General features: G+C 46.1%; 1 protein-coding gene across 32 annotated transcripts in view; it reads right to left on the bottom strand.

The window, feature by feature from the left end:
• Nucleotides 1–4,628: 4,628 nt before the first annotated feature.
• Nucleotides 4,629–21,150, bottom strand: part of MYO9A (myosin IXA) — a 471,574-nt gene continuing 455,052 nt past the window's right edge. For 28 of the 32 annotated variants that reach the window (XM_038418673.2, XM_043494428.1, XM_038418680.2 and 25 more), the window contains 5 exons: nucleotides 14,990–15,113; nucleotides 13,603–13,656; nucleotides 8,460–8,662; nucleotides 6,383–6,525; nucleotides 4,629–5,723 (listed from right to left, as the gene is read on the bottom strand). In XM_038418673.2, coding sequence (XP_038274601.1) covers nucleotides 5,257–5,723; nucleotides 6,383–6,525; nucleotides 8,460–8,662; nucleotides 13,603–13,656; nucleotides 14,990–15,113 — 991 coding nt within the window. In that variant the 3' untranslated portion in view covers nucleotides 4,629–5,256. The remainder of the gene's footprint in view (nucleotides 5,724–6,382; nucleotides 6,526–8,459; nucleotides 8,663–13,602; nucleotides 13,657–14,989; nucleotides 15,114–21,150) is intronic. The other 4 variants (XM_043494421.1, XM_043494414.1, XM_043494415.1 and 1 more) reach the window with 1 other exon arrangement.

Raw genomic sequence — 21,150 nt, 5'->3', positions numbered from 1 at the left:
CTTACCTCGGTGCTACTCTTGGCTGTCCTCCTGATCCCTGTCAATACTTGAAAGCCATGAGTCAAAGGAAAGTGAATCTGGAGAGATTGAGAGCAACATTCCCAAGTAATACAAACCACATCAATCACTGTCATTCTTTGCTTTCTAATAGCTTTGTTCTTTAATAAGCTAGGGGTTATTTGTTCATAAAGTTGGTTTTGTACAGCCATACAGTATATATTTAAGAAATATTACACAAATTGCACTTTATACATATGACGGCCTTGTTCCAGAAGGAAAAAAACAACATTAATTAAAAAAAATTAAAGAAAACCTACCGACATGAAATTACAAAGTGCCAGTTGACTGCACAATGGCACGCAATCTGGCTCTGTGGGTAAGAGAAATCATTCTCCCTTATATATTCTTTTTTCCTAAACAGGTAAAATGTATAGAACATACGACACAGGATAATATATCCTTTTACAATACATACTTTGCTTTTTAAATTTACACTCAGCATACTTATAAATTACTTTTAAAATTTCCATTACAAATAATAATAATAATATGCAGCCCCTATCCTTTCCAGTGGCAAGTACATTCACTTGGTACAAGGAGTGTATCATATCTGAGAACCTACCGCTTACCTACTGTGTGACAGGACTGGAAGACAGGCATCAGGCTTAAACGCGGACGGGGAACAAAACAAAGGATTGGTCTATCCCATGCCTGTATGCAAAATAATAATTAGACGATGACAAAAACAGAACACACAGTCTGGACCCACTAAAACCTTTTCATTGTCATCCCCCCGACCCCCCACTTCAAGACAAGATAAAAGGAAAGTGGTGTGTGGGAGGGTTCTGGCTGAAATGAATGCTTTATGATTGGAAGAAAGGAAAGCTAGGACACCCCCGGAGTGTATCTGAAGCCTAGAGTTACTGTTGCAGAACTTAAGTGGATTCGTTGTGGAGGGTCAGAAACCCTGAGAACAGCAGAGGCAGGTGTTTCAAAAAACACGTTTTCATTCCGGGCTCCCTGTGTGTACATCACCTTTTGAACCATACACATTTGATTTCTAATGGGAAGCTGTGTTCAGACTGTTTGGTGCTTAACATCTTAATTACAAGGGCTAATGTAATTCCTCTTCACCAATACCATGGGGGAGAGGGACAGACAGACCCTTCCTTAATCTAAACAAAGCAGGGCTTGATAAATCAATGTTGGATCCCCTGATGCTTTTCCAGTATTAACAGTCTTCAGCTAATATTAAATCTCAACCCTTAAGCAGAGGCAGTATCCATAGCTCCTTGCGTATCCTCCACTCAGCCCAACTGAAAAGGCTGTAACAATGTTATGACTTGCAGCCTCTGCTATCATACATGGACAGATGCATGTTGCTTTTGCAGGTGTGGACACTGCGGGGGAGGGGGAGGATCCCAAACTTAATTCCTTGCATGGCAATATTAAGTACAACTCTGCAGGGGACAGCAACCTGTACCCTTTTGTGAAAGCTTCATGATGTCCCTCCCCATCCTGACCCACTGCTTCTGCAGAAATTTGTAGCTCAATAATCAACATTATTGAGGAACCTGCAAGTCAATGGGTGCAAAAACCTTCAAAAGAAGGTAAGTAGGAATAATCCCCGCTGAAAACTGAGCCCTGTCCTATTTCTAAGGATTCCATCTGCAGGGCCATCATAACAGGGATTCTCTCTCTATCAGACGATGATCCCAAAAGTAACTCTGTAAAAATGTCTCCTTCATAAAGTATGCTCTGAATCAGTCTTGCAGAAGCCAGTACAGTTTAAGAAAAGCAAGCTGTGTGCTATTCTGCCTGAAGGAGCCTCAGCAAAAGTGCCAGCAGCATTCTGATTCCGCATGGGAGGTGATAGACAGTGTGAAAAACAAAGAACACAGCCTGATTTCGAAATAACAGGTTGAACCCTGTGCTGGCAGTTCGACAGCTTGTGCTTGGACTTTTAAACACAGCAAATTCCATATGGAAATCACTGAAAGAACAATATGAATCCACTAAGAGGAGATTTTTTACTAAGTGACTTTTCTGATCTTCAAGTGCAGTTATGGTTTTTTTAAACAAAGGCTATGTAAAAACAGCACATCCTTCCTCAACAAATCTGCTCTCTGTGAGTATTCAGCCTCTTCTGACTCTACTGATTAAATATAAGTTTTGACACCTTTATACTATAAGCTGTGCAGAGCCAACCCACTCTAAGGTTGTATGTACTGGAATCTCTTCTGGCTTTTGCACCATCAGAATGATTAACTAAGTTCTAGTTGCAAAATCTGTAGTTAGCTGGTCTGTATTTGTGTTTAAAACTTAATTTTTAACGTTAAAAATTTATTACTCTGCATGGCATCAGTTCATTTAATTCTGGTTGAAACAACAACATATTCTATCCACTTTATATGTATTTTTTTTGATAATCTTATAATTGGCTTCTGAAGGGTTTGGGTGCCCTGTAGCGTTTCCTTAGTTACTTTCCACCTTCATAACCACCACCCACCTTGCCCGGGGTTTCTTGGTTGACCTGTAAAACAGCTGGAGACCTATTAACTTAGCATTTTAGAACTAAAGACTTGGACATAATTAAATCCACGGAGGTCAAAGCAGAACCTGTAAATCCCTGTCCCTGCTCCATGTCATCACCACTCTGGTAAAAGTGGCCTAAATTACATTTTTTTCCACTGGGGTGGGGGGAAAATCCCTCTAAAGAAATGCAGGTTCAACCAGCTGAGAAACATGCCAAAGTATTGCTCCCCACCAGTGAAGTCTGAGAGGAAGGAATCATTAAACCTACTACTATTACAGGGAACTCCAGCAGACTGACTCATTCCCAGAGTGCTCACTCATGTACGAAACCAGGTGTACATTGTCCATAACAGCTGCAAGCTCAGGACGGGCCCTTTCTGAACTGAGATATACTGTTGTGAAGCCAGGATGTAGACTTGGTTCTGTACTGGAACGCTATTGAAGGGAGGCAAGGGAAGGGGTTACTGGGAGTTGCATGATACTTCTAGTTCCATATTATGGAGGTAAAATAACAAAACCATTACCCAGCAAAATTATGAAATGCAAATATCTTTTCCTATTGTTCTTGGATGCTAGAGAGAGAACGGTCAGGTACACAAACCAGTGCTGCTATTCTGACACTGCTGTTCTAGATTTTTGATTAGGAGGATCAAGGTTAGAACCACATTTGGCTTCAGAACATTACCCAGGACAGAACAAGCAGGGTTAACTGGCAGGTCCAATCCAGCGTTTATTCAGCTAATTATTCTAACTGGGGTCGTGAAGCCCCTTCTAATCAACTCCTCCTCTCAGCATCAGCAAATTCCTGGCCACTTAGGGAAATGGACTGGCACCTGTAATTTCTCTGAATGATGCTTTAAGATTGCTGGTCTTCATCCATGTGACTGGATGCAGACTAACACATAGGGACATCCCCATAAAGTTCCAAGTCACTAAGTGACCTCTTGGACTACTGCCTCTAAGCTTACTAATTAGATTCCTACAAATCTATTTTAAAAATGTGTAACAGCAACATCTGTGCTGGTGGCAAGTCACAGGATGACACCATGAATGACAAATCTAGCTTTGATCTGACTACCCTGCCACATGGTCATGACAGAATGACACTGCTTGTCTTACTCTAAGGAGATCTAGTGAGAATTTTTTAAACAAACATTTGTCACATACTTGCCTTGACAAAGGTGTCACATTTACAGTGAGAGGTGCACATGCATCAGCTTCTCACATATTCTAAGCAGTTTAGGCAGGTTGCTAATCTCACAAATGTTCAGAGGGCTGAGACATGGTGAATGGTGATGCACTGTGGTGAAAAATAGTGCCATTTCTTTCCCTGCAATAATCTTAGGGGCTAATTCTACCTTCCCTCACTTCTTCCTTTCTTTTCCTGGCAAAAATGTTCCATCTAGGGGGGAAAATAAAAACCATTAAAATATATATATATATACACACACACACACACACACACACACACACACACACACACACACACACACACACACACACACACACACACACACACACACACACACACACACACACACACACACACAGAGTGAACTTCAGTAACCAGAATATTAACAAAAAGTAGTCCTTGATTTTTTTTCTTTTTTCTTTTAATACTGATGATCTGAGAAAAGGGGAGAAAGTTGGTTAGGTCACATTTTAAAAACAGATTACTTCCTTAACACTTTTCCATGCATTTCCTTTTGATTTAACAATGCAATTAAAATAGTGCTGTTTTGTCTGCATGAGTTTGCTGCTTGGCTGAGAAGTTCCTGTCCTTCACTGGAACTGTTAGCCATTGTTCACTTGGTCAGTGTATACAAGTAGGCAGCACTGCAGAGTTGTGATGTGGTTGTAATGTTTTAGGTTTATATTTCTAAAGGTTCCTTTGCTTTTTAGAAACGTTTCTTTGTGCCTCGATCACAGGATTAGTTATGGCTATTGAAAATTCGGCACAAGTATTTGGCTTGAACTAACCAGGAGTCAAACTGGCATTAGTTTTCCTGACATATCAACAACAACAAAAATAAAATCACTCTCTTTTCATTGCAGGTCAGTGTGGTGGGGGTTTTGAGACATGCTCTGATTGCTTGAATGGAAATGATAGCTTTTTATTATCACCTGACAACAACATGGAGTGCATTATAAATAGCTCTGAACAAAGGGCTTGGTCTACTCTTTGCTGTGGTTCCTTGTAAGGAGTTTATGCTTCATCCCAGCACAAACACACAGTCTGCAGCTTTCACATCAAGGTCAAGACAGGCATGGACCAGCTCCCCAAACTCCAAGATCCTGTTGGCGTTACCTGGTGGCGTGATTTTCCCTCTCCCTATTTCCTCTGCTCAGAAAGAGAAAGCCAGGGGCTGATGGGAAGTAAAACAGAGCTCACCAGCAATTCTTCCCCCAATTTATTTTCTTTTGTTCTGAGTCCCCAGTCAGAAAAATCTGGCAGGTTTTGAGTTCCAAAATATTAAAAAGAGCTAAGGCCACGGCTGAAACTGTCCCCAACAGGCTTTTGTTAAGAGTTAGTCTCCTGCTCCCTGTAGAACTGGCAATGCAAGGTTGGAAGCCCAAGAAATTAGTGAATAAATGCTTTGCATGGGCAGCTGGCAGTAACTCTACAATGGTGGTGGTAGCGGTGATGATGGGGGGGGGAAGATACCAAAGGTGAGATGCTATCACTTGTATGCAGCAATGATGAGATTTTGGGCAACAGGTTCACACCATGAACTCATTGTTCCCGAAAAGCACCAGCTGCTGGGTGCTGCTGCAGTCTGCTTCAGTGTTTCTTTTCCGGCCTGCCCCAGCTGCCCCCTCTGGGAGCTCTTTGGTTTTCTGGGGTGAGTTTTTCACATTCTTCAGTTTCTGTTTGCCTTTCTCAGGGCTGAAAGTCCCTCTGCTGGTGAACTGGGGCCTATCATCCAGACCCCTAAGCTGCCCTTCAAGTCCCAACCTCTGCTCAGCGATATCTCCAGTAGCAACTGCTCGGTAGAAGGGCGACTTGGAGTACATTTGGAATCGTTTCCTAGTCACATGAGGTAAGCAGGACGAGGAGGATGAAGACGGAGAAGAAACCGAAGAGTCCACTGAGTCCAGAGAGTCTTGCTGCTTCCTCAGGTGCCTTCGCAACCTGCTCGTGGATTCGATCTTGACAGACCTCAGTGAACTAAGTGCTAAACTTCTCTCTGATAGAAAGAGAGGGGAGGGGAATGAGAACAGATACTCACACGGCTGCATGTACAGTAATGCATTTCCATGCAACTCTTACTATCTGAGAGTGAATTTGCTGGGCATGTCAGGGGGAACATATGCGATTAAACTGGAAAACAGAAGTGACCAACTCACGGTGCCTACAGGTTAACATGTGAAATGGTTACCCACAGTGTCTGGGACAAGCAGGGGTCTGACCCGATTGCAGGCAGAAAATGATGATGTGATTTGCTGAGGTCCGTTCACAAGTCAGTAGCAAAGCTAGGTCTACAACCTGCCTCTCAGGCCTGTGTTGTACTCAGTAGACTATGCTCCCTCTGGGGTGAAGATGGAGGGTGTCCCACCAGGGAATGCCACCTCCCAAGCAAATGCTTTAGTCTGCTCTAGGATTAGGCTGCTCACAATTCTATGATTTGGGACTGGAGGAGTCTCAGCTTGGTTGTGGGACAGAGTTTGCACACGCACGAGCAGGACACGCAGTGCCGCTGCAGCACAGAATGGGAAGGAAGCGGGGGAAGTCCAAGCACCAGCCTAAAGCTTGAAGTGCCGATGTTGTTGCATATATCAGTAGGCCCTGTTCTGCTGCACTGAATCAATCTAGTAAGAAAACCTGCCAGAAGAGGACTGTGATTACCTGATCGATCAGAGATAGCCCCTTCAGAGTCAAAGTTCAAATTTTCAGAGCTATCCGCAGTGCCAATGGAAGCTTCAGACTCGAGAGTTTCGTCATCAGAGGCTCGGGGCTCCAGTGCAAGCATCTCAAAAGTCAGCTCCTCCCTGCAGAAAATAACCCTAGTCGGTGAACCAGGAAAAGGTGGAGAGGAAGTAAACCAGTGCTGTGTAAGCAGGGAGATTCAGAAGGGCATTGTCTGGAGAGCTCAAGGGAGGCCATGCAAACAGTTTCAGAAACAGAACACAACAACAAACAACTTTCAGAACCAAACACAGATATTGGAGTATCAGACTGGGCACACTGGGAGGAGAGTGAAAATGTCAGAACTGGAGTTCACACTGGAATCAGTCCACCAGTGGTCATGGAGGCTTCCACTAGCCATCAGCAAGAACATTCCAGCCAATCCAAGGGCTGTGGCTGGACATCTGGCAAGGGGCAGCTTCTCAGCCATCCCATCCCCAGACCAGAGTCTTAATGATCATCACCAGTGCCTTGAAGTGCACCATTGTTGAGGTGAACAAAAAGGCAGTACGAAATTCAGTGTAGGTGTTCTGTGCTCACCAGGCCTGGACCGAGCACATGACAGCAGTCTGGCTTGGGGGTGAGAAAGGCAAGGATGAGCACTGCAAGGTCCACATTAGAGAAGATCAATCTCAGACTCCTGGCCAGCCATGGAGGCGCATGGGCCACCTAAGGAAACCAGGAGCTGTGATGCATCTAATAGGGCCCAAAGGCTAGAGAGCCAGGTTAGTACAGGGAGGCGGGAAGGGCTGTACACCCTCAACAGCTGATGCAGACTGCTGATTACTCTGAGTGCCGCTGCCTGCCAGCTAGCATCTCTCCCATTGCATCTGGGCTGAGTCTTTCACTCAGATCTCCATCGGTCAGACAGCAGCAGTAACGAGGCTGTAGAATCTCCATTAGAGGAGAAGGAATCAGAGCTGAGCGTCAGCAGCAGACTGATGTCACCGCAGCTCAGAACGTTTCACCATCTCCCCTAGTGGCTCTCCACACACACTGGGCAGGAGGGGTGACTGGATGGAATCCTGACAGAAATGTATGTCAGGGCTCTTCAGGAAGAAGAGCATTTACTTAGCAGTAGCCTCTGGCTCCTCTTGCATAGGAAGGAACGAAATCAAGGACTACGCTGCCAATTCCAGTCAGTTCAACAATACTTCACATTCAACGACAGGAAGCACTGTTGATCTTCTAATGATCAGCATAGACACATCACCTTTCCCCATTGCTAACTGACATCCATGTAGTCTCTATTCCATACCAGTACTAAAACTCTTTCTGGCAGGATGCCTCAATCTTGACCTGGAATTCCTTGCAAATGCACTCCTACCCTTCAGCACAAATGCACCTCAATCCCGACCTGCAACACTACTTGCCTTCAGTTTTGTGTCCCCACATAGTGTTGCTGATGTGCCTCACCCTGATGTGCAGACATTGCTAATCACATAGGCACCAACTCCGTGGATGCTCCGGGGCTAGAGCACCCACGGGGAAAAATTAGCAGGTGCTGCACACCCTGCGGCAGCCAAGCTCTCCAGCCCCGCCCTCAACTCCTCCTTCGCCGTGTGCGCCACGTCTCTCTCCTCCCCCTCCCTCCCAGCACTTCCCACTTAACAGCTGTTTGGTGGCACTTAGGACTTTCTGCGAGGGAGGGGGAAGAGAAGGGACGTGGCGTGCTTGGGGGAGGAGGTGGAGAAGAGGCTGGCCAGGGGCAGGGACTTGGGGAAAGGGGGCAAAATGGGGGCGGGGCAAGGCAGGAGTGGGAAGAGGCAGGGCAGGGGCGGGGCCAGAGTCAGAGGGGGTCGAGCACTCACTGGGCAGAGGGGAAGTCAGTGCCTAGGGCTAATTGTACAAAATTTTGTGAAGTGGAGAACATTTTTCAACAGCTATCAGAGTGGGACCAAATTTGTGTTCACCTGTGGCTCTAAGAGGATCTGAATTTAAGATTCCAGATTCCCAGCATTAATTGTCCACCTCCGGAGCACTCTGCCCTTCCACCCCTCCATTCCCCGTGACTCACTTTTCCTTCTGCAAGCTCTCGATCTGCTCAGTCAGCACCCTCTCCTCTTGCTGCATGGCTGCCTGCTGCTGATCTGTGACATCCATCTCCATAGCCTCCTCACTACTCACGGTCTCCTCAGAGACATCAGACACAGAGGGTAATCGTACTGAAACAGGAGATGTTGGACTGGGGAAGGTTCCACGCCTTAGACGTCCTTTGCCCTGCAGGTCAAAACCCGTATCAACAAATTTCATGCCATTATCGCCAAACCTTGCAGGCATCTCATGGTACATTTTAGACTGACTGAGTTCTTCCCCCCCCTTTATCCCCAGTACCAAGAGTGGAGGAAACAACTTCAGCAACAGGTGCTTAGCACATGTACACAGTCCACAACACCAGTTACAGTGCATGACATCCAAGGACACCTTAAAGCTCACAGCGGGCTGGCTGGGGGACATAAATGGTTTGTGTGTTCAGAGAAGGACAGATGAAACTTTTTAGTGACATGCACATCGGACTTCCAAAGTCAATTAAAGAAAGAGCAGAATGTATTTTTACAAGCCCAGGCTGTAAGACGGGAAGCCTTCAGTCTGCCAAATCACAATGCTGGCTCGGGGTGAGAACATCCTGAACATTACACACAAGACATTGGTGTGCACAGTCCTAAACCAACCCATTATTTGCAGAAACAATCCCACTATGCACACAAAAGGATACGGATAACACTATCCAAGGTGAACATTCAGCTTAGCGGGCTGGGAAGTTGCTCTCCATAAACAACACACACTAGGGAGCTCAAATGATGGTAACTGGAAAAGCCAGCTACAAAGCCATGGCTACACTTTTAGTCCTTGCACTGTCCATGGAAATGAGAGGTCCAATATTAAAGCAAGCAGAGAGGCCAGTTAAAGCACACACTAGCTCCTTATATCAGGGAAAGGGAATGAGGAGGTAGAGGTGCCACTGTATGAAACAAGGTGAGGGGAAAGATGGCAGAGCAGGGAAACTATTCAATAGAACATCTCTAAGCATCCTTCAGAGCTATGAATAACTACTAGACTGCTGATCAAGCAGTGTACAACTTCAGCAGACTGAGTAACTATTCTGATATGATGTAAGCAGAGGCTCTATTATTTCAACTATAACAGTTTGAAAACTGCCAACTAGTTATGTAAGAGGATTCTCCCTTGCCGTAATTTTTGGGAGGAATTTTCAGAAGTAGATAAGAGATTTCAGAGCAGAAGTCCTTTGGATTTGCAATGAGACCTGTATTCCTAAATCAACTTAGTTTCTTTGGAAAGCCCCACCTAGTCAGCAAGCTCAGTATCTTCAGATCTTCACAGACTCACTCAGTGCACTGTAATTCACATTACAGCTGCCGGCTCATTATATTAACTACAACATGATCAGCAGCCCAGTATATAAATACCCCCACTTTCAATATTAGAACATTAACTGCAATGTTCTGTTAATTCCTAGGGGATCATAAATGTTACTATAGTATGTTTGCTGTCTTTCATTAGTGTGAGAATTACTGTGCCAATCTTCACACCCCATATACTGAAGATGCTGCAGTTTTGCATGCATGACTCGTGTAAACCAGTGGTTTCTTTCCCTACAAGGACTGGAACTCCAATCCATTGAAAAGAAATTAGGAAAAAAGAGCAACAAAGATACTATATGTAGAGCTGGGCTATATTTTACCTTTCCTAGTACCAGATGCCTAGGTTTGCCTCATGGGAACAGAGAAATAACAGGTTTCTTTGGATATAAGACACAATGAAGAGACTAATCTCCTCTCAGGTTCCACATGAATATGGGAAATTTTACCATTATGAGAAACACTTCGCATTTCACACTTTGGATTCATAGAGTTTTAGGCCAGAAGGGATCATTAGATCATTTAGTCTGACCTTCTGTATAACACAAGACATTACATTTCACCCACTTATCCCTGTATTGAGTCCAGTAACGTGTTTTGTTAGAGCATCTCTTCCAGAAAGACACCCTAGTCTTGGTTTGAAGATATCAAATGCTGGAGAATTTAAAACATGCCTTGTTAGTTTGTTCCAATGGTTAATCACTATTACTGTTAGCAAAAATATGCCTTTTTTCTAATTGGAATTTGTCTGACTTCAGCTTCTGGTCATTGTTTCTTGTTTTGCCTTTCTCTGCTAGATTAAAGAGCCCTTCAATTTCTGGGATTTTCTCCCCATAAATATAATTATACAATCAAGTCACCTATTGATCTTCTTCTTGATAAACTAAACAGATTTTGTTCTAAGTCTCTTCGTAATGGTTTCTCCCTTTTGCTCTGAAAGCAAAAAACAGACTGTTTTGAATGAGAATGTGGGGAGAAGTTGGTTTTTTTCCCTAAGTGATGCACAGGTTTTGAGTTGCCCAAATCTCATTCATGTCAATGCAAATTGTACTGCTAGAACTTCAGATACTGCTTTGTACCACTTAATGATTCCTGAATCTACAGAATCTGGTGCCCCAATCACAACCCCAGCACCTTTCCCTACACGCTGCACTTTCTGCTGCTCCTCCTCATGTATTTTAGGGACAGAGTGAGCAGATCCAGATGGGATTTTGCAGACTTTTTTATTCTCCCCTTTCTCTTTTGAGTTGGATGTCAGATTGGGGCATTTTGTTGTATCTGTCATTGCTAAGACATGGAAAGTGACTATTCCAATCTTCTCAGCACTGGTGAGGCCTCATCTGGAGTACTGTGTCCAGTTCTGGGGACTACACTTTAGGAAACATATGGACTACTGAAGAGATTCCAGAGAGCTAGAAAAATGGTAAGAGGGTTAGAAAACATGACCTGTGAAGAAAGGTTAGGCATGTTTAGTCTACAGAAGAGAAGGCTGAGAGAGGAGATAGCAGTCCTCAAATAAGTAAAAGGTTGTTATAATGAGGATGGTGATCAATTGTTCTCCATGTCCCCTGAGGCTTGGACAAGAAGTTATTGGCTTAGTCAGCAGCAAGGGAGATTGAGGTAAGATATTAGGAAAAACTTTCCAACTTTAAGGATGGTTAAGCACTGGCACAGGTTAGCTAGGGAGATTGTGGAATCCCTGAAATTGGGAGTTCTGAAGAACAGTTTTGACAAACATCTGTCAGGGATGGTCTAGGTTTACTTGGTCCTGCCTCACCATGGGGAGATGACCTCTTGAAGTTCCGTCTAGCCCTACACTTCCATGATTCTATGATATTCTCCAGCAGCAGAGCAACCTGCTGTAGCGCTGGGACCAATGCTGTTCCAAGGTTAGCCTCCAGGAGAGGCTCAACTACCATAGGGTCATGGTCATGGTCCAGGAGAGGCTCATCTACCATAGGGTCATGGTCATGGTTCAGGAGAGGCTCGACTATCCATCATATCACCTCAATTCTGAAGATAAAGCATCACCACCTGTCCTCATTTGTAAAGGCAACAACAGTCCCAGTAGTCACCCAGGTAGTAGTCATTCCATCCGTGACATAAGGCTTTTTTTTTTTTTTTTTTTTTTTTTAAAAACAGTGAGGGTGATTAACCATTGAAACAAACTACCGAGGGATGTGGTAAATTCTTCAGCATTTGATGTCTTCAAAACAAGAGCGGGATGCCTTTCTGGAAGAGATTCTCTTGGGTAAAAGTTACTTTAACTATATCATGTGCATTAAAATCAAAAGTTAAAAGCTTTGTAGTCAACGTAAGTGTGCCTTGGCTTAATGCCTGTGTTATTCACCTGAATCAATCTATCACTTTGCCTTTGCTGAGAAAGGCAAAGGACACAGCCATTCTTTAGTGTGTGCGTGTGTGTGTGTGTGTGTGTGTGTGTGTGTGTGTGTGTGTTTTAAAGATGGATAGCACAATACAGGCTCTTACGGACAGACCCTTAATGAGAATGCTGCAGCACTGACAAGAACATGAATGAAGGAATTGCAGAATACACCGATCAACACAAGAAATTAATGGCAGCATAGCTCAGATTCTGATCTTCTAATAAGTCCCCAAATGCTAAGTATGTAAAAAGGCGTGGCGATACTGTGGCTGTGAGTAAACAGGTGTGTTATCTTTCACATTAAAGTACGGTATCAAAGACTTCTCTCCTCATCCTTCACAACGTGACCATCCCGCCAAGCAAGAGGCAGGCAGTAGCTGCTTCTGATGGGTTACACACTGTAGCAGGAGTGAGAAAAAATAAAAGATCCATCAATTGGATCCATAAATTAAAAGCTGAAGGTTGGAAGTGCCAAGTTCTGAACATCACAGGGCATTCGGCTTCAGGTGTAGGGAGGAGCAAGAGGAAAAGTGGGGCCTCTTTTCCTGCTCAGTTCTCCTAGATTGCTCCTAGCACTGCACTACCCTGCTTTAGCCAGGCTGCATTAGCTGGGGACAGGCGTCTGGGGGGCATCCATCCACTGTGGTGCAAAATGGTGGCAGAACTGAAGCAGCTGGAACAACTCAGAGGTGTACTGTATATAAACAGACACACATGAGTAAAGGAAGTCATGTGAGGGAGGAAAGAGAAGGAAAAAGAAGGGCTTGGATGAAAACAGAAGGGAGGGAAGAAAAGAACAGAACTGACAGGTAAAGAGAAAATGAATGGAATGAGGAACACAATAGAAAGGACAAAAATGGCAAAGCTGACTGAAGCAGGGTTAATTAGAGACTCAGGAGAGAACTCTGCAGCAAACAGAAGCCTCTGTTGGCTAAGTGATGAGGATTCCCCCTGCTATTTTCATTTGTTAGGGCTGACCCTCCACCCTGTCTGAGAATGTTTCTGTGATTTGCCAGGTCAAATCACACCTCCAAGGAGCAGCATGCAGGAGCAGTGGCGTGACTAGGAGAATGCACACAGACAGAGTATAAGAGCAGCCTTTGGAGAAGCAGACCAGTGGACTGCAGTAACCAACTGCAGTTGCTGAGGGCTATTTCATCAACCATTTGGCATCAGTTTCTACTCCTGCTCTAGTGCCTCCTCCAGGAGAAGGGGACCTTAGGGTCCTCCCTACTAAGAGAGAGAAATGAAAAGTCAGTCACTGGGATGGGTCCTGCAGAGGAATAAATGGGCAGAGTCAAACAACGGTCTGTGGCATGTTGCTTCAATGAGTGGAGGGTTACACACAATGATGGGATGCAGTTGTCACTGAGTGCCATGCAATTAATACATACCGGGATTGAATTGCGGGTTATGCTCATAAATCTAACTGCAATTAGTACAGGTTTCTGGATTAGAGAGGACATGAAAAGGAAAGCAGAAGGTTAGAGTGCACATGCCATTGCCCCCTTAAAAGAACTTCTAGAGTCTTTTAATGTCATGAGTGAGTCAGCTCCCTGCTGCATCAGCAACAATGCACAGCTGAGCCACAAGCTTTGCAAAATAACTGTTGAAGCGCCTGTTTGGAGCAGATTTAGCATTGGCTGCAGTACACAAAGCAGGATTCCTGATAGGACATGCCACAGGGGATACTGGGTCTTTATAAATGGAGAGCCTGCTCTTCCTTTCAGCAGCACAGATCTGGGTTGACTGTCTTGTGATGAATCAGCCATTCTCTTTCATTCTATAAGCAGAACACAGCACACAAATAGCCTGTTGCTTGTTCAACTTACAGCAAAGGGGGACACAGGTCAATTCAATTCCCAGACTTTGCCTCTCATTCATCAACCCAGTTGGCTGTGTGAAAACTAAATGAGATGGTATTCCAAACTCCCAGAAAGGCAGTGGGAGAAAAGAAGGTGACCCTTTATAGGCAGCTAAGTTCAGTCCTCGCTGCTGAAGCCATTACTAATGAAGTGACTTGCATACAGGGAGTCAAAGCAAGGGCTTGGTTAAGGACAGCTTCACCCCAGATTCCCCCTGACGTTATGCGGGAGGGAAACAAGTGCCGGGTTTTAACACAGTGGGCAGTACCAGACAGCAGGACACTGTGGGATTAGGGGACTTTAGTGCAGGAGTGAGAAGGTCATAAACAGAGCCAGCAAAGAGTTGACTAACACAGGATAAATTAGTTCAAATTTGCAAAACATCTAAAAAAACGTATAAATGAGCTTGTGAAATCCAGAGACCACGTTTCTGTGGCACTTTTCTTTAGAACTCTTGACAGGCACCATTCCCATCTCCTTTGGGCTTTTCTTTGGTATAAATGTGTGGCTAGGGAAATGCAGGGAGCCAAGTGCAGGGCTGAGGTTCAGTCTCTCTCTCAGCCCTGGATATGATGCTTTGGGAGGTGTAAGAGGCTAGGGAGGTTGAAATAGGCAGGAGGAGATTAGTCTGAGTGAAAAGGAGAGGAAAGAATGGGGCTGGCTTGTCAGTACCAAATTATTCTCTGACTTTCAATTTAGTACCATGCACATTCTTCTCATTTACAACAGACACAGTGAATGAACTATGCAAATACGCAATAGCAGCATGGACACAAGATTTTCCTCTGAATTTTATGTAAAAAAGGAAGTTATGATCAACAACATGGCTGGAGAAACCTGTCCTCCTAAAACAAAAGAAAGGTCTGCTCCATTTTTTCCTGACTCAGGAACAGAATCTCCCCGCCCCGAATCTTACCATTGATCTGCGGATCAAAGACAGCCTGCTTTTTGCTTTGTTCTCAGCAAACTCCAGGCTGTTGATGTCCTTGAGACGAGCCCTGTATTTATTCATCTGTTCTATGACAATTAACTCCACACAGCTGCAAAAAGGAAAAAAGGAAGTGGTAAAATGGGAGCATAAAACTCTGGCTGTGTTTGAGCTGGATACGTCATCCAAGTACTAGAGCCCTACAATGCCAGAGAGGGGAAGGGACATATGCTCCAATTCTCTAGCTCCGTGGGCTGGAAATGAATGGTGTGGTTGAAATGCTCCAAAGAGTGGTAGGTAGGGGAGCTAAACTAGAGGAATAAAGGGAGGGATCCCCAAGGGCTCCATCAAGAAAACAGGCCCTTCCCCAGAAAGGAAAATACCCACCAAAGTTAGGAAAGCACAGCACGTTCAAATGAAAGACTGAAAGAATGGCCATTTCTGATATGCTGCGCTATCTACCTATATCTATTTGTAGACACACACACTTGTGCTTGTTTGCATCCAAGCTGGACAGGCAGTTGCATGGCAATGACAATGATTAGGTGTCTGGGACAGATATTTTGTTTAATACCATCAGTATTGTTTTCTGGAAGAAATCCTTTTAGAACTGTAATGATACAAGACGCTGTATACGAGTCAAGTGTGACAGGGCAAGGCCAGATAGCTATGGAAGAGTAGTGGGAGATAGATATATTAGCTCCAGGCTAAACAAATCCCTGGTACCAGGATAAGTGAAATGGCAGCTGTTCCAGGCCAATTAAGATACCTGGGGCCAATTAAGAACTTTTCAGAAGGCAGGGAGAAGGCTAGGTTGATTGGGACACCTGAAGCCAATCAGGGGCTGGCTGAAACTAGTTAAAAGCCTCCCAGTCAGTCAGGTGGGAGTGCATTTCAGGAGCTGTGGGAAGAAGTTGCGCTGTTGGAGAGGCTGAGTAGTACACACTCAGGAAACCCTGGTCATAGACCATTACATGTGGGGACTGCCGCCAGATCTCCGCAAATGGGTAGGCCAGAATGATCCGTCCATGTACGACGAGACAACTACACTGGTAGAAAGACGGATGACAGCCAGGGGACTGACCTGACTACCCAAGGAAGGCCCCTTTCGAAGCAAGCACCCAACCCCAACCCTGGAAGGTTGGGCAGCCAAACCCCTGGGGAGGCCTAGGTGGAAGAAGGGGGGGCCAAAAACCAGTGGGGATCCCAGAAGGAAGGGATTGGCCTGAGTGGGGGGAGCCCCGGGACTAAACCCCCTAACTTCCGGGATAGGGGAGTGATTAAAAGCAATTATAGATGTTATGCACGTGGGGAATGGGGACACATAGCAGCACAGTGTCCCAGCACCGAGGAGCCTATGCAATATAACTTGGGGGATTGGGAGGTCCCATGCTCCCTTATCAACCTCGCGGGGGTCGCATTAGCCCCGCATAATTACACCAGGCCAGAGAGGATAAATGGAGCAGAGACTACAGCACTTGTGGACTCTGGGAGTGCTATCACCCTCGTATCAGGTAAGCTGGTAAAAAACAGTCAGCTGCTACAAGCCAAACACGTAGCAGTGACGTGTGTGCATGGGGCCGTGAGCCATTACCCCACCATCCCAGTGGAGACAGAGGTTCAGGAAAACCCCACTGAGGTGACCGTAGGCGTAGTTCCTAAACTCCCATATCCTGTAGTCATTGGGAGGGACTATTCAGGGTTTGATAATTTACTCCCCCTGGAGAGGCTGGAGGGAGATGGGGACCCTGAGGACAACGACTCGTCAGCGGGGGAATGTCAACCCCCGATGTTCGCTGAGATTTCTCAGGATCTGTTCTCAGCCCCCTGAAAGACAAAAAAGGAGAGGAAGGCCGCGAAGGCCTTGGGAACCCAGATCCTGATCCAGGGCCAGAAGACCTCCCTAGTAGACTGATGGACGCGAGCAGCCAACAGAGAAACTTCCACCACAGAAGGTGAGCCAGAAGCTGGACCCAGCCATGACAGCGGCGAGCCGTTGGAAGAAGCAGAAGCTGGCCCCTGGGAGCTTGGGCAGGTTAGTCCCGGGAGAGAGACTTTTGGGCGGGACCATGCGGAGGACCCCAGATATGATAATGCCAGGAAAGAGGTGGCCAAGATTGATGGGATACCCGTGGATGGGAAGGTCCGGGGTCCCGGACCTTACTTTATAGTGAAGAAAGATCTCCTGTACCACATGGTGCAAATGCAGGAGCAAGAGATGCAACAACTTCTGGTGCCACAAAAGCATCAAAAAGCCATATTGAGTCTCGCCCACAGTCACCTGTTTGGAGGACACCTAGGGGTAGAGAAAACCCAGGCACGGATCCTGTGGAGGTTCTTCTGGACAGGAGTACATGAAGATGTCCAGCGATACCGCACCTCTTGTCCGGAGTGTCAGTTACATAGCCCTCGCCCGCACTTGTGGGCTCCTTTGATACCTCTTCCAATAATAGAGGTTCCTTTTGAACGGATAGCCATAGATTTGGTAGGGCTCCTAGAGAAGACAGCTCGGGACCACCAACATGTGCTTTTTGTACTGGACTATGCAACCCGGTACCCGGAAGCTGTTGCCCTGTGCAACACAGCTTCCAAGACAATAAGGAGCTAGTACTGATCTTTGCCCGGGTTGGGCTACCCAAGGAGATATTGACTGATCAAAGGACACCTTTCATGTCCAAGTTGATGAAAGATCTCTGTTCATTGCTCCATGTACAAGCCCTACGGACCTCTGTATACCACCCGCAAACAGATGGCCTTGTGGAAAGGTTCAATAGGACCCTCAAGGCTATGATCAGGAAAGTGGTGAGCTGGGATGGGAAAGATTGGGATACACTATTGCCTTACCTCATGTTCGCCATCCGGGAGGTTCTGCAAGCCTCCACGGGTTTCTCTCCATTCAAACTACTATATGGGCGCCACCCTCGGGGCATATTGGATATAGCCAGAGAAGCCTGGGAAGAGGAGCCAAATCCTGGAAGGAACATAGTTGAGCATATACTGCAGATGAGAGATCGGATAGCCCGAGTTACGCCCACTGTACGGGAACACTTGGAGAGAGCACAGGAGACCCAACGAACCCATTATAACCACCAAGTGAAGCTTCGACGGTTCCAACCAGGGGATCAGGTGATGGTACTGGTGCCCAAAGCAGAAAGTAAACTGTTGGCTCAGTGGCAGGGACCCTACGAAATAATCGAAGTCGTGGGAGAGGTGAACTATAAGGTGTGGCAGCCAGGCCGCTGGAAATCGGAGCAAATTTACCACATCAATCTTCTAAAACCTTGGCACGATCGAGAGACATGCTTAGTCATGCAGGAGACCCTTCCCCAAGAGGAGAACTTACACGAGCAAGTGAGGATATCATCCGACTTGAAGCCGATCCAAAAGATCGAGGCAGCCGACATGATTAATTGCAACAGAGACGTGTCCTCTACAAAACCAGGGCGGACAACTGAGACCTATCACCATATCCGCACGATCCCTGGAGCCAAGGTAACATTGAGACCCTACCGAATCCCAGCAGCCAAAAGAGAGGAAATCAAGGCCGAAGTAAAGAAAATGTTAGAATTAGGGGTTATTCAAGAATCTTACAGTCAGCGATCCAGTCCAATTGTTCTAGTGCCTAAACCTGACGGTACCATGAGATTCTGTAATGACTTTCGCCGACTGAATGAAATATCCCAGTTTGATGCATACCTCATACCATGCATTGATGAACTGGTTGACCGACTGGGTAGTGCCAGATTCTTGACTACACTGGATCTGACAAAAGGGTACTGGCAGATTCCTCTGACGAAAGAAGCTAAAGAAAAGACAGCGTTCTCCACCCCAGATGGGCTATTCCAGTACACCGTCCTCCCTTTTGGGCTACATGGGGCTCCAGCCACATTCCAGTGCCTCATGGATAAGCTGCTGCGCCCCCATACTAGTTATGCAGCTGCATATCTAGATGATGTCATCATCCGTACGCCAGACTGGGGAACCCACTTGGAGAAAGTTGAGGCAGTACTGTGCACCTTAAGATGGGCTTGCCTCACTGGTAATCCTGCTAAATGTGCCAGAGGGCTAGCAGAGGCTAGGTACCTGGGATATACTGTGGGAAGGGGCATAGTGAAGCCCCAAATGAATAAGCTAGAGGCAATTCAAAACTGGCCCCGGCCGACCAGAAAGAAGCAGGTCCGTGCGTTCCTAGGCGTGGTAGGCTACTACCAACGGTTTATTCCCCACTTCGCCTCTAGGGCAAGTCCCCTAACGGACCTGGTGAAGGCCCGAGGTCCAGACATGCTAAAGTGGACCAACATAGCAGAGGGGGCATTTACAGACCTTTGGACAGCCGTCTGTAATGATCCCGTACTCATAGCCCCGGACTTTAACAGGGAATTTGTTTTACAAACAGACGCTTCCGAGGTGGGGTTGGGAGTAGTTCTGTCGCAAATGATGAGAGAAGAGGAACACCCAATCCTCTACCTAAGCAGAAAGATTCTCCCAAGAGAACAGAAATATGCGTAGTCGAGAGAGAATGCCTTGCTGTCAAATGGGCTATGGAGACACTGCGTTATTACCTCTCAGGCTGGCGATTTACTCTTGTGACGGACCATGCACCCCTCCAGTGGATGCAGCGGAATAAGGAAAAGAATGCAAGGGTCACCAGGTGGTTCTTATCCCTCCAACCATTCCAGTTCTTCATACGGCACAGGGCTGGATGCCACCATGGCAACGCTGATGGTCTGTCACGAGCATACTGCCTGGCATCCCAAGTTGCCCAACTCTATGGTGTTGAGCAGAGCGGGGGGATATGTGACGGGGCAAGGCTGGATAGCTTTGGAAGAGTAGTGGGAGATAGATATATTAGCTCCAGGCTAAACAAATCCCTGGTACCAGGATAAGTGAAATGGCAGCTGTTCCAGGCCAATTAAGATACCTGGGGCCAATTAAGAACTTTTCAGAAGGCAGGGAGAAGGCTAGGTTGATTGGGACACCTGAAGCCAATCAGGGGCTGGCTGAAACTAGTTAAAAGCCTCCCACTCAGTCAGGTGGGAGTGCATTTCAGGAGCTGTGGGAAGAAGTTGCGCTGTTGGAGAGGCTAAGTAGTACACACCATATCAGGCACAAGGAGGCCCTGAGGTAAGGGTGAAGTGGAGCTTGAGGAAGTGAGGGCTGCTGTGGGGGAAGTAGCCCAGGGAATTGTACATGTCATGTTTCTAAAAGGTCGGCTACCATAGCTGATACTATTAGGGTCCCTGGGCTGGAGCCTGGAGTACAGGGTGGGCCCGGGCTCCCCCCCATACCTTTGCCCCCTGATTAATCATGGAGACAACAGAGACTGTGCAAGGAAGGATAACTTCTCCTCACCTCCCTCGCTGGCTTATGATGAAAATGGCTCAGTAGATTGTGACCCTTGTCTCTAGAGAAAGAAGGGTTACGTGGAGGGTCACAGTGAGCCTCTGAGGCTAGCGAAATCCGCCAGGAAATGCGGGATCCACGGAGGCAAGGACAGAGCTTTGTCACACAAGTTACAAAGAAACTCTTTCTTACAGGGAACCTTTTTCAAACTGGAGCAGGTACAGAGAAGGGCTACTAGGATGATCCGAGGAATGGAAAACTTGTCTTATGAGGGGAGACTTAAGGAGCTGGGCTTGTTTAGCCTAACTAAAAGAAGGTTGAGGGGAGATATGATTGCTCTCTATAAATATATCAGAGGGATAAATATAGGAGAGGGAGAGGAATTATTTAAGCTCAGCACCAATGTGGACACAAGAACAAATGGGTATAAACTGGCCACCAGGAAGTTTAGACTTGAAATCAGACGAAGGTTTTTAACCATCAGAGGAGTGAAGTTTTGGAATAACCTTCCAAGGGAAGCAGTGGGGGCAAAAGATCTATCTGGTTTTAAGATTCTACTTGATAAGTTTATGGAGGAGATGGTATGATGGGATAATGGGATTTTGGTAAGTAATTGATCTTTAAATATTCAGGGTAAATAGGCCAAATCCCCTGAGATGGGATATTAGATGGATGGGATCTGATTTACTATAGAAAACTCTTTCCTGGGTATCTGGCTGGTGAATCTTGCCCATGTGCTCAGGGTTTAGCTGATTGCCATGTTTGGGGTCGGGAGGGAGTTTTCCTCCAGGGCAAATTGGAGAGAC

Source organism: Dermochelys coriacea, chromosome 10 (assembly GCF_009764565.3).
Source record: "Dermochelys coriacea isolate rDerCor1 chromosome 10, rDerCor1.pri.v4, whole genome shotgun sequence".
Classification (NCBI taxonomy): domain Eukaryota; kingdom Metazoa; phylum Chordata; order Testudines; family Dermochelyidae; genus Dermochelys; species Dermochelys coriacea.
Note: the sequence above shows the minus strand (reverse complement) of the source record. Positions and strands in the feature narration are given on the sequence as shown.